The sequence below is a fragment of the Triturus cristatus genome, chromosome 6 (genome assembly GCF_964204655.1).
Source record: "Triturus cristatus chromosome 6, aTriCri1.1, whole genome shotgun sequence".
Taxonomy (NCBI): Eukaryota; Metazoa; Chordata; class Amphibia; order Caudata; family Salamandridae; genus Triturus; species Triturus cristatus.
The window spans coordinates 1224248423-1224262515 of NC_140589.1; the positions used below are offsets into that span (position 1 = coordinate 1224248423).

Genomic DNA, 14093 nt, shown 5'->3' on the forward strand with positions numbered 1-14093 from the left:
TGGGGGAACGCTGGGTGGTGGTAAATTTGTGTGAGCCCGGTGATGCCATTACTTTCCCACCCCAAAATGTGTGAAAAAAGTGATTTTTTGAGCAAAAATTGAGGTTTGCAGGGGATTCTGGGTAAGGAAACATTGGGGGATCCACGCAAGCCATACCTCCCTGGAAGCCGCCGGGTGTCTAGTTTTCAGAAATGCGTGGGTTTGGTAGGTTTCCCTAGATGGCCGCCGCGCACTGGGCCAAAAACCAAAGTGACCCCCCTTGCAAAACCAGGTGGTTTGGCGATAGGCCATTTTGATGTCGCCTCACTACGTTTGTTGTCCTTGCCTGCCGCGGGTACTTGGGCCTCTCACACAAGTGAGGCACCATTTTTACCGGGAGACCTGGGGGAACGCTGGGTGGTGGTAAATTTGTGTGAGCCCGGTGATGCCACTACTTTCCCACCCCAAAATGTGTGAAAAAAGTGATTTTTTGGAGCAAAAATTGAGGTTTGCAGGGGATTCTGGGTAAGGAAACGTTGGGGGATCCACGCAAGCCATACCTCCCTGGAAGCCGCCGGGTGTCTAGTTTTCAGAAATGCGTGGGTTTGGTAGGTTTCCCTAGATGGCCGCCGCGCACCAGGACAAAAACCAAAGTGACCCCCCTTGCAAAACCAGGTGGTTTGGCGATAGGCCATTTTGATGTCGCCTCACTACGTTTGTTGTCCTTGCCTGCCGCGGGTACTTGGGCCTCCCACACAAGTGAGGCACCATTTTTACCGGGAGACCTGGGGGAACGCTGGGTGGTGGTAAATTTGTGTGAGCCCGGTGATGCCACTACTTTCCCACCCCAAAATGTGTGAAAAAAGGGATTTTTTTTGCAAAAATTGAGGTTTGCAGGGGATTCTGGGTAAGGAAACGTTGGGGGATCCACGCAAGCCATACCTCCCTGGAAGCCGCCGGGTGTCTAGTTTTCAGAAATGCGTGGGTTTGGTAGGTTTCCCTAGATGGCCGCCGCGCACCGGGCCAAAAACCAAAGTGACCCCCCTTGCAAAACCAGGTGGTTTGGCGATAGGCCATTTTGATGTCGCCTCACTACGTTTTGGGCCCTTGCCTGCCGCGGGTACTTGGGCCTCCCACACAAGTGAGGCACCATTTTTACCGGGAGACCTGGGGGAACGCTGGGTGGTGGTAAATTTGTGTGAGCCCGGTGATGCCACTACTTTCCCACCCCAAAATGTGTGAAAAAAGTGATTTTTTGAGCAAAAATTGAGGTTTGCAGGGGATTCTGGGTAAGGAAACGTTGGGGGATCCACGCAAGCCATACCTCCCTGGAAGCCCCAGGGTGTCTAGTTTTCAGAAATGCATGGGTTTGGTAGGTTTCCCTAGATGGCCGCCGCGCACCGGGCCAAAAACCAAAGTGACCCCCCTTGCAAAACCAGGTGGTTTGGCGATATGCCATTTTGATGTCGCCTCACTACGTTTTGGGCCCTTGCCTGCCGCGGGTACTTGGGCCTCCCACACAAGTGAGGCACCATTTTTACCGGGCGACCTGGGGGAACGCTGGGTGGTGGTAAATTTGTGTGAGCCCGGTGATGCCACTACTTTCCCACCCCAAAATGTGTGAAAAAAGTGATTTTTTGAGCAAAAATTGAGGTTTGCAGGGGATTCTGGAGAAGTGTAGCTCACTGGTTAGAGGAGGCATACCCTGAAGCAGAGGTCAGACCCGGGACCAGGGTTCGATTCCCGACGCGGCAGGGTTCGGAGCCCAATTGTCCACGGACTTGATAATTCTCGCTTCGGTGCCCACTCTAAGCACGAGTTCACACTATGCAGCTCTGGGCAACAAGCTTGCTTAATCTCCACAACGGCCCCCCGCGGCGGGATGCCTGGCTTTCACCTTGGGGATACCCAGTACGGGTTATCTCACAGGGAAAAACCAGGACGGGTTCCCAATGCAAGCGCCGAGATGCCCAAGGGTAAGTCGAGCGCTATATAAGACATACATACATACATACATACATACATACATTCTGGGTACGGAAACGTTGGGGGATCCACGCAAGCCATACCTCCCTGGAAGCCGCCGGGTGTCTAGTTTTCAGAAATGCATGGGTTTGGTAGGTTTCCTTAGATGGCCGCCGCGCACCGGGCCAAAAAACAAAGTGACCCCCCTTGCAAAACCAGGTGGTTTGGCGATAGGCCATTTTGATGTCGCCTCACTACGTTTTGGGCCCTTGCCTGCTGCGGGTACTTGGGCCTCCCACACAAGTGAGGCACCATTTTTACCGGGAGACCTGGGGGAATGCTGGGTGGTGGTAAATTTGTGTGAGCCCGGTGATGCTACTACTTTCCCACCCCTAAATGTGTGAAAAAAGTGATTTTTTGAGCAAAAATTGAGGTTTGCAGGGGATTCTGGGTAAGGAAACGTTGGGGGATCCACGCAAGCCATACCTCCCTGGAAGCCGCCGGGTGTCTAGTTTTCAGAAATGTGTGGGTTTGGTAGGTTTCCCTAGATGGCCGCCGAGCACCGGGCCAAAAACCAAAGTGACCCCCCTTGCAAAACCAGGTGGTTTTGCGATAGGCCATTTAGATGTCGCCTCACTACGTTTGTTGTCCTTGCCTGCCGCGGGTACTTGGGCCTCCCACACAAGTGAGGCACCATTTTTACCGGGAGACCTGGGGGAACGCTGGGTGGTGGTAAATTTGTGTGAGCCCGGTGATGCCACTACTTTCCCACCCCAAAATGTGTGAAAAAAGTGATTTTTTGAGCAAAAATTGAGGTTTGCAGGGGATTCTGGGTAAGGAAACGTTGGGGGATCCACGCAAGCCATACCTCCCTGGAAGCCGCCGGGTGTCTAGTTTTCAGAAATGCATGGGTTTGGTAGGTTTCCCTAGATGGCCGCCGCGCACCGGGCCAAAAACCAAAGTGACCCCCCTTGCAAAACCAGGTGGTTTGGCGATAGGCCATTTTGATGTCGCCTCACTACGTTTTGGGCCCTTGCCTGCCGCGGGTACTTGGGCCTCCCACACAAGTGAGGCACCATTTTTACCGGGAAACCTGGGGGAACGCTGGGTGGTGGTAAATTTGTGTGAGCCCGGTGATGCCACTACTTTCCCACCCCAAAATGTGTGAAAAAAGTGATTTTTTGAGCAAAAATTGATGTTTGCAGGGGATTCTGGGTAAGGAAACGTTGGGGGATCCATGCAAGCCATACCTCCCTGGAAGCCGCCGGGTGTCTAGTTTTCAGAAATGTGTGGGTTTGGTAGGTTTCCCTAGATGGCCGCCGAGCACCGGGCCAAAAACCAAAGTGACCCCCCTTGCAAAACCAGGTGGTTTTGCGATAGGCCATTTAGATGTCGCCTCACTACGTTTGTTGTCCTTGCCTGCCGCGGGTACTTGGGCCTCCCACACAAGTGAGGCACCATTTTTACCGGGAGACCTGGGGGAACGCTGGGTGGTGGTAAATTTGTGTGAGCCCGGTGATACTACTACTTTCCCACCCCTAAATGTGTGAAAAAAGTGATTTTTAGAGCAAAAATTGAGGTTTGCAGGGGATTCTGGGTAAGGAAACGTTGGGGGATCCACGCAAGCCATACCTCTCTGGAAGCCGCCGGGTGTCTAGTTTTCAGAAATGCGTGGGTTTGGTAGGTTTCCCTAGATGGCCGCCGCGCACCGGGCCAAAAACCAAAGTGACCCCCCTTGCAAAACCAGGTGGTTTGGCGATAGGCCATTTTGATGTCGCCTCACTACGTTTTGGGCCCTTGCCTGCCGCGGGTACTTGGGCCTCCCACACAAGTGAGGCACCATTTTTACCGGGAAACCTGGGGGAACGCTGGGTGGTGGTAAATTTGTGTGAGCCCGGTGATGCCACTACTTTCCCACCCCAAAATGTGTGAAAAAAGTGATTTTTTGAGCAAAAATTGAGGTTTGCAGGGGATTCTGGGTAAGGAAACGTTGGGGGATCCACGCAAGCCATACCTCCCTGGAAGCCGCCGGGTGTCTAGTTTTCAGAAATGCGTGGGTTTGGTAGGTTTCCCTAGATGGCCGCCGCGCACCGGGCCAAAAACCAAAGTGACCCCCCTTGCAAAACCAGGTGGTTTGGCGATAGGCCATTTTGATGTCGCCTCACTACGTTTTGGGCCCTTGCCTGCCGCGGGTACTTGGGCCTCCCACACAAGTGAGGCACCATTTTTACCGGGAGACCTGGGGGAACGCTGGGTGGTGGTAAATTTGTGTGAGCCCGGTGATGCCACTACTTTCCCACCCCAAAATGTGTGAAAAAAGTGATTTTTTGAGCAAAAATTGAGGTTTGCAGGGGATTCTGGGTAAGGAAACGTTGGGGGATCCACGCAAGCCATACCTCCCTGGAAGCCGCCGGGTGTCTAGTTTTCAAAAATGTATAGGTTTGCTAGGTTTCCCTAGGTGCCGGCAGGGCTAGGGTTCAAAATCTACAGCTAGTCACTTTGCCACAAAAAAGGGTCATTTTTTACTGCAAAACCACGTTGCGTTTTGCGCCGTTTCCTGTCGCGGGCACTAGGCCGACCCGCACAAGTGAGGTACCATTTTTCTCATAGGACTTTGGGGAACGCGGGGTGGGTGGAAATTTGTGGATCCACGGAGATTCCAGAACTTTCCATCACAGAAATGTGGGGAAAATGTGTTTTTTTTGTCAATTTTTTCAGTTTGCAAGGGATTCTGGGTAACAGACCATGGTGGGAGGCAGTCAAGTCACCCCATCCTGGATTCCCCTGGGTGTCTAGTTTTCAAAAATGTATAGGTTTGCCAGGTTTCCCTAGGTGCCGGCAGGGCTAGGGTTCAAAATCTACAGCTAATCACTTTGCCAAAAAAAGGGTCATTTTTCACTGCAAAACCACGTTGCATTTTGCGCCGTTTCCTGTCGCGGGCACTAGGCCGACCCGCACAAGTGAGGTACCATTTTTCTCGTAGGACTTTGGGGAACGTGGGGTGGGTGGAAATTTGTGGATCCATGCAGATTCTAGAACTTTCCATCACAGAAATGTGGGGAAAATGTGTTTTTTTTGTCAATTTTTTCCGTTTGCAAGGGATTCTGGGTAACAGACCATGGTGGGAGGCAGTCAAGTCACCCCATCCTGGATTCCCCTGAGTGTCTAGTTTTCAAAAATGTATAGGTTTGCTAGGTTTCCCTAGGTGCCGGCAGGGCTAGGGTTCAAAATCTACAGCTAGTCACTTTGCCAAAAAAAGGGTCATTTTTCACTGCAAAACCACGTTGCGTTTTGCGCCGTTTCCTGTCGCGGGCACTAGGCCGACCCGCACAAGTGAGGTACCATTTTCCTCGTAGGACTTTGGGGAATGCGGGGTGGGTGGAAATTTGTGGATCCACGCAGATTCCAGAACTTTCCATCACAGGAATGTGGGGAAAATGTGTTTTTTTTGTCAATTTTTTACATTTGCAAGGGATTCTGGGTAACAGACCATGGTGGGAGGCAGTCAAGTCACCCCATCCTGGATTCCCCTGGGTGTCTAGTTTTCAAAAATGTATAGGTTTGCTAGGTTTCCCTAGGTGCCGGCAGCGCTAGGGTTTAAAATCTATAGCTAGTCACTTTGCCAAAAAAAGGGTCATTTTTCACTGCAAAACCACGTTGCGTTTTGCGCCGATTCCTGTCGCGGGCACTAGGCCGACCCGCACAAGTGAGGTACCATTTTTCTCGTAGGACTTTGGGGAACGCGGGGTGGTTGGAAATTTGTGGATCCACGCAGATTCCAGAACTTTCCATCACAGAAATGTGGGGAAAATGTGTTTTTTTTTGTCAATTTTTTCCGTTTGCAAGGGATTCTGGGTAACAGACCATGGTGGGAGGCAGTTATGTCACCCCATCCTGGATTCCCCTGGGTGTCTAGTTTTCAAAAATGTATAGGTTTGATAGGTTTCCCTAGGTGCCGGCAGGGCTAGGGTTCAAAATCTACAGGTAGTCACTTTGCCAAAAAAAGGGTCATTTTTCACTGCAAAACCACATTGCGTTTTGCGCCGATTCCTGTCGCGGGCACTAGGCCGACCCACACAAGTGAGGTACCATTTTTCTCGTAGGACTTTGGGGAACGCGGGGTGGGTGGAAATTTGTGGATCCACGCAGATTCCAGAACTTTCCATCACAGAAATGTGGGGAAAATGTGTTTTTTTTGTCAATTTTTTACGTTTGCAAGGGATTCTGGGTAACAGACCATGGTGGGAGGCAGTCAAGTCACCCCATCCTGGATTCCCCTGGGTGTCTAGTTTTCAAAAATGTATAGGTTTGCTAGGTTTCCCTAGGTGCCGGCAGGGCTAGGGTTAAAAATCTACAGCTAGTCACTTTGCCAACAAAAGGGTCATTTTTCACTGCAAAACCACATTGCGTTTTGCGCCGATTCCTGTCACGGGCACTAGGCCGAACCGCACAAGTGAGGTACCATTTTTCTCGTAGGACTTTGGGGAACGCGGGGTGGGTGGAAATTTGTGGATCCACGCAGATTCCAGAACTTTCCATCACAGAAATGTGGGGAAAATGTGTTTTTTTTGTCAATTTGTTACGTTTGCAAGGGATTCTGGGTAACAGACCATGGTGGGAGGCAGTCAAGTCACCCCATCCTGAATTCCCCTGGGTGTCTAGTTTTCAAAAATGTATAGGTTTGCTAGGTTTCCCTAGGTGCCGGCAGGGCTAGGGTTCAAAATCTACAGCTAGTCACTTTGCCAAAAAAAGGGTCATTTTTCACTGCAAAACCACATTGCGTTTTGCGCCGATTCCTGTCGCGGGCACTAGGCCGACCCGCACAAGTGAGGTACCATTTTTCTCGTAGGACTTTGGGGAACGCGGGGTGGGTGGAAATTTGTGGATCCACGCAGATTCCAGAACTTTCCATCACAGAAATGTGGGGAAAATGTGTTTTTTTTGTCAATTATTTACGTTTGCAAGGGATTCTGGGTAACAGACCATGGTGGGAGGCAGTCAAGTCACCCCATCCTGAATTCCCCTGGGTGTCTAGTTTTCAAAAATGTATAGGTTTGCTAGGTTTCCCTAGGTGCCGGCAGGGCTAGGGTTCAAAATCTACAGCTAGTCACTTTGCCAAAAAAAGGGTCATTTTTCACTGCAAAACCACATTGCGTTTTGCGCCGATTCCTGTCGCGGGCACTAGGCCGACCCGCACAAGTGAGGTACCATTTTTCTCGTAGGACTTTGGGGAACGCGGGGTGGGTGGAAATTTGTGGATCCACGCAGATTCCAGAACTTTCCATCACAGAAATGTGGGGAAAATGTGTTTGTTTTGTCAATTATTTACGTTTGCAAGGGATTCTGGGTAACAGACCATGGTGGGAGGCAGTCAAGTCACCCCATCCTGGATTCCCCTGGGTGTCTAGTTTTCAAAAATGTATAGGTTTGCTAGGTTTCCCTAGGTGCCGGCAGGGCTAGGGTTCAAAATCTACAGCTAGTCACTTTGCCAAAAAAAGGGTCATTTTTCACTGCAAAACCACGTTGCGTTTTGCGCCGATTCCTGTCGCGGGCACTAGGCCGACCCGCACAAGTGAGGTACCATTTTTCTCGTAGGACTTTGGGGAACGCGGGGTGGGTGGAAATTTGTGGATCCACGCAGATTCCAGAACTTTCCATCACAGAAATGTGGGGAAAATGTGTTTTTTTTGTCAATTTTTTACGTTTGCAAGGGATACTGGGTAACAGACCATGGTGGGAGGCAGTCAAGTCACCCCATCCTGGATTCCCCTGGGTGTCTAGTTTTCAAAAATGTATAGGTTTGCTAGGTTTCCCTAAGTGCCGGCAGGGCTAGGGTTCAAAAACTACAGCTAGACTCTTCGCAAACAAAGTGTAAATTTTCAGTGTGAAAATGTGGTGCGTTCACCCTAGGCTTTGAGCCACTTCCTGTCGTGGGCACTATGCCTACCCACACAAGTGAGGTACCATTTTTATCGGGAGACTTAGGGTAGTTCAGATTTGTAAAGCAACTGTTATTACCTATTGATTTTTGATGCATTTCTCCCTTCCAAATGAAAGACATTGTGTAAAAAAAAAATCATTTTGAAAAATGACCAATAATTGTCATACAAATATGAGTATTCCCAATTTCGAAAATGTACAAATATGCACTGTTTCTAAACTCTGTAATTTGTTCCCATTTCAGAAATACATAGGTGTCTTTCATACCGATTTTTCCATGTATACATTTTCCCACAATAATTGCTATATACCCGGAACAAAAAAAAAAAAACATTACAAAATGCTGCGCAGTTTTCTACTCTGGGTTCGTTGGGCTCTTGGTGAACCTACAAGTCCTATATGTCCCCACAACCAGGAAGGTCCACCGGATGTAACGGTACATTGCTTTCAAAGAGATGTCATAATTCGAAGAAGTTACAGGTGAAAACGTTGACTCAAAATGCTGCTTTTTTCAACAAAGTTTTAATTTTTCCTATATTTACCTGTAAGTTTCTATAAAGAAACCTTGATGGATCTACACAAATGACCCCTTGCTGAATTCAGAATTTTGTCTACTTTTCAAAAATGTATAGCTTTCCAGGATCCATTATTGTTTTTGTACCCATTTCTACCGTTAACTGGAAGGAGGTTGAAAGCACAAAAAATAGCAAAAATAGGGTATGTCCCAGAAAAATGCCAAAACTGTGTACAAAATGTTGCTTTTCTAACAAAATTCTGTCATTCCCTAAAAGCTGGAGAAATGGTGATTTCAGCCCCACAAACCCTTTTTTGATACCATTTGCAGAGAAAAACCCAGAAGCTTTCATTTGCAGTCCGTTTTTCCAATTTTTCACAAAAAAAACACAATTTTGCTGTATTTTGACTAATTTCTGGGAACCCTGTAGGAGAATCCACAAACCCTGGGTACCTCTAGAATCCCCAAGATGTTGGAAGAAAAGGACGCAAATTTGGCATGGATACCTAATGTGGTCAAAAAGTTACAGGGGCCTAAGCGCGCACTACCCCAAATAGCCCAAAAAAGGCTTAGCACAGGAGGGGAAAAGGCCTAGCAGCGAAGGGGTTAATGAGGCCTGTGTTCCTTTACTCACAATATTTTTTAGTAGGCAATTTTCTATTCTTTTCTGCTCTTAGCACGGCACTTTCCGACCTGCAACCACTTAGTCCCAGAGGTACTTACTTAGCCCACAAAGGATTGTTTTAGCCAGTGGTGTACACACAAAGTCTCAATGCAGCATGTAGACATAAGAAACGTAAACACAAGGGATAAAGAAGATATGTAAACTATACACTTGTCCATCACTTACGTCACAGAGATAGCGTTCCATCCACTTGATATTGTCGATGCCCCGTAGAGTGCCCTCAAACATGTCCATCTGCAAGAAAGTTAAGGTCTGAAATGTAACTGTGGATCACTTGGCACCTTGGGATTGTATATCATTACTCCACTAGGGTGTTAGCTAGAGGATATGGTTGCAATTGAAAAAAAAATGAACATAAACACAGAGCTGTGACACACACAATAACAGTGTCCCAACACTTCATTTGTAGCAATAATAGTACAGGGGTTTCATTTACCACATTCTATAATGTATATATTCTTACAAGAATTAATTAGCGATGAACACGAGCTTAACGATGTTGCAGAGCTGTTCTGTTTCTCACATATAAACAGATGTCACCAATAAGCAATCAACCACAGGTCTTCATTATAACAGCATTTTAATAGCAACGGGTATGGATAGGAACAGCCCTTCTACATTTCCCACAAAATGACTTCAAGTTACTTTTAAAGACCTTCGAGAAAGAACATGTTGCTCACTGCTCTTAGAAGGATACTCTTGGGGCTTCATTTAGAGGTTGGATGACACAGTTATCCACTAAAAAAAACAGAAGTGCTTCTTCTGCCAAATCTGCTGTTCCCCACCCCATTTATAGGTGGGGGTACTGCAGGGTTTTTACAAGCAAAGTATCAGCTGTCTCTGGCAGTGCAAACCCTTGACCTAGCTGCCTGTCTGACAGTGGGCAGCCAGATCATAGTCACAGCGACCCTGGCCACCTCAGTGTGTATGTGTGGGGGGGGGGGGTGACTGTTAATAGATTTTTCTTACCTGAGACAATATATGAGGAATCGCCGTTCCAGGCAAGGAAAACAAACAATGGCCCTGGCATGCAGGGAGAAATAGCATCAGTGCCACTGATTTTTGTTTTATTGAAAAAAATCCTTCTTTGGGAGTTTGTCTTTGTGAAACCAAAACGTTTGCTAAGCAGGCCTAAAAAGACACAGCACCTGTTAGGCAAATTTGTCTGCTTTTAGTACAACCACCACACCGGAAGGCGGCAGAATCTCTTATTATGGCAGGCGATCCTTTGCAAACGTTTAAGTAACCCCTTTAGTCTTTCAGCCCTTTGCACATTATGTCTGTTTTGACATACACACCGTGTTCTCCTAGCTGGGGTGCAATGGAGACTTGTACATGAGTGGGAGAGAAGGATGAAACAAGGTTGTGTTCATTTTCTTTTCAAGGAGAGTTCTCTTTTGATATTGAACCAAAGTGAGTTGTCAGTTGGTGAGAGTTGGAGTGTGAATGACAAAAGTGCCATTCTTAGATATGAGCTTGTCTAATGCCGTTTCCAAAAAGGATTAATTTAGTCTTTGTCAAAGTTAGCTTTATTAAGCAAAGATCTTGGCTCATGGACATTGCTGCTCCAACTCTAATTTGAGAATTGTCTTCACACTTTTATTCTAGAATAAGAATCTTAACATTTGCAAACATGGGCAAACCTATGCGTCTACATAAATTCCAAACACTACACATTTCCAGCTTTACTCTAAAAAACACAAAATAAAATAAATATTCACTCCATCTCATGGAATCTGAATTTACAAGGAAGTCTGAGAACTCTTCCAGCTCTTGTTACGTTGTTACCACGGCTCCAATTGCAATGAACTTCATGACTACTTGATGCCGGGGGTAGGGCAGCTTTAATTCTGCTGGACCTCTCTGCGGCATTTGATACGGTCCCACATGCTCTTCTTTTGGCCCATCTCGCAGAGGTTGGAGTCTCAGGGGCTCTTTGGGGGCTGGCTTAGGTCTTTTTTGGAGGAGCAGGTTGAGCAGATTAGGCTCCCCCCTTTTTACTCTTCTCTCCATACGGTGACTACTGGAGTCCCGCAGGGATCTTCCCTTAGCCCTCTGCTCTTTAACATTTATGTTACGCCACTGATCCATCTGGCTGAAGATCTTGGGGCTAAGGTATTGGCCTATGCGGATGACACCCAGTTGTTGTTCACCTGGGATAAAACATCGAACTCTGTCCTTGCGGCGCAACATTGCCTTCGTTCCATCTTCAATTGGTTGGCAGATGCTCAGCTTAAGTGCAATGAGCAAACCGCTGACTTTCGTGAGCAGTTGTGGCCGCAGGACTTTCCACTACCCCTGTCCGTGGGCCAGCCCGCTAAGAACTTGGGTGTTTGGTTCGAGGAGAATCTTTCCTTTTCTACTCACATCAGGAAAACAGCTGGCTGCTGCTTTGGTCTTCTAAAAACTCTTAGGATTTTTTTCCCACTTCTTCCGCAGGCTGCTAGAGAAACTGTCACCTGTGCACTGATTCTCTCTCGATTGGACTACGCCAATGCCCTCTATGCCGGGGTTCCTGATTAAAAAACTACAGGTGGTCCAGAACATGGTAGCCAGACTGCTCCTGAAGAGTGTTACTCCTCATCTGCACTCTCTTCACTGGCTGCCTGTGGCGGCTAGGATCACATTCAAACTCTTGGTCGTGGCCCATCGTGCCCTCCACGGTCAGGGTCCCCTCTATCTCCAGAGGCGCTTTTCCTTCTATGTCCCTTCGCGGGCCTTGCGTTCTTCGTCCCTCTGCTTTGCCCATGTCCCGCGTTTCAAGCTCCAGAGGGTGGGGGGCTGTTCCCTCGTGGTTAAATCCAGCATGGCCTGGAATGCTCTTCCATTCGCTCTTCGCTCTACTCAAGACCTTGCAGCGTTTAAAAAGAAGCTTAAAACACATCTTTTCGTATGATGGTCCCTTCCTCTACCCCTTGGGTTTCGCGCCGGGACACTCACGAGTAGTCGAGCGCGTTACAAATGGACATAACATCACATAACTAGAAATTTTGGCACCATCACCCTGAGGACTTTCACTCTTCAAATAAGGTAGATTCTTGAATGCCGACACAATCACTCTCATTAAAACCCTCAATTCTACCATCAACAGATATTTCCTGATACACATCATTCAACCACCACCCAGGAAGACTTACAATTGGTTTCTCCTCTTCTTCAACTCTCCTACACCGATGTTCAGAACAAAAAGACACCTTGCTGAGATGGCACATTTTACCATTTACCACACCTTACCATTTTAAAATATAATTCAGCAATTTTTAAAGGACAAGAAAAATGTCTACTTCCTTTGCCACGATGGATAACACCATTCAAACAAGCCTATTGTCCTACCTTAACAATCACTTCCTTCACACCATGTTTACTGTCACAGTAAGGTTTATAATGATCCTATACGATATTAATATTCCTGCTCACAACATCCGAAGATGAATCATTTTGTCGCCTGCTTGACATCCAAGCAAGATTGTCGTTAGTAAAAAGCTCTTGCTTCCAAGATCTTAAACAGAGTAAGGGCCTGATTTATATGATGGCAGAGGGTACTCTGTTGCAACAAGGACAGAGTTCTCTCGCAGCCAATATAGTAGTCTGCCCGCTAAATTTAATTCCAGATGGAACCTTAAGTTTGGTAACGGCTGAGACCCCAGGGCTGTTGGAGAAATGGCTACATGTCCACCCACTCAATTTATATGGGCGGACATTTAGTAATTTTTAGGTCGAGCCCAGCACAGCGCGCAAGCGCTGCTAAGGAGATGACCTCTTGGAATTGGTCTGTACTTTTTAGAAAACTAGTGCATGTACTGCACTATTTCCAATGAGTACTTATGCATGTACAGCATCCACCTTGCGGGAGCGAGCAGTTGCGCCATCTGTTTCCAATTATCGCGCCCACGCTGGTTTACATTTGCCTGTCTCGCGGTAGCGTTAATTGGAAACAGATGGTGGGCTGTTTAGCCTGTGGCTCTGGCAATTTGCCACTTCTAGCTTGTGTACAGAAGTATTTTCTGAAGGTTTGAAATCACTGTGTCTAAATGTTCAATTACCAGCCTATCCACGTGCCATGTGGATATTTTTCAGGGGCTCATACATTGAACAGAGCACCGCTAGAGTAATGAAGGAGCAACATTCGAAATGCAAGTATATTTTCTTGCCGTACATTCTTCAGCATTTGCTTCCACCATGCGGTCCTTTTTTAATTCCATTATAATGCATGCGAGTCTCAAACGCCGCTGCCATCGATTTTTGCCTATTATCTAGTTGAGATTACGTATTTTAAAATGGACCATGGGTCGCATGCAGTAAGTGTTTGTAATCAGACTTGAGGTATTCTTCTTCCTGTTCAGTCATGTTCGTAAAGAATTTGGAAAAAGCTCTCTGGTTAAAACAGGATCAAACTTTTCATATGTTTTCATTTACTGATTTCCAGTAACACTTTTCCAAGCCAGTCTTTACTTCAGACAAAAAGGGACAAGTGAAATACGCCATTATATTGTGATATGCAAAAGAATTTAGCTGTTTAATTTCTCCATCGTGATTGAAAGAATTTCAGCTGATTACTTTGCAATCAGGTAGAGGCGTCTTACCAACACTATTATTACCACCAACAGCTCGAATCCCCATGAGTTGCTTGCCGGTATTAACTCTGCACTTACATAGGGCTTACATTGGTCTTACACTGTTCTTCACCCCTTCAGAGAGAAAACAGTTACTCTCTGTAAAGGCAAGCGAGGCAGTGCTGTAGAAACGTAGTAGCTAATTTTAGTGAGTTTTATAAAGCAGTAATTGCCATTTTGCCACGTACAAGCTTAAAATAAATGAAGCCAAATGTACCTGATTTTCAGAACGTCTTAGATCTGTAAACAACCTTGCAGAATAATTATTTCACATAATTTCTGAACTGCACAATTCTGCAACGTCATTTTCAATTGTAGTTGACAGACAGCGGAACCCTCTTTCTCCGATTCTGTGCTCTGAACCGACTCTGGCTTTTCAGTCGTCTTTTAAAAACTG

The 14093-nt window shown here is 46.9% G+C and overlaps 1 protein-coding gene across 1 annotated transcript in view; it reads right to left on the reverse strand.

Moving 5' to 3' along the window:
* Window positions 1-14093, reverse strand: part of TRAF3IP2 (TRAF3 interacting protein 2) — a 222308-nt gene that overhangs the window by 66405 nt on the left and 141810 nt on the right. The window contains exon 6 of the mRNA XM_085612141.1: window positions 9249-9317. Within this exon, the coding sequence (XP_085468267.1) occupies window positions 9249-9317 (69 nt within the window). The remainder of the gene's footprint in view (window positions 1-9248; window positions 9318-14093) is intronic.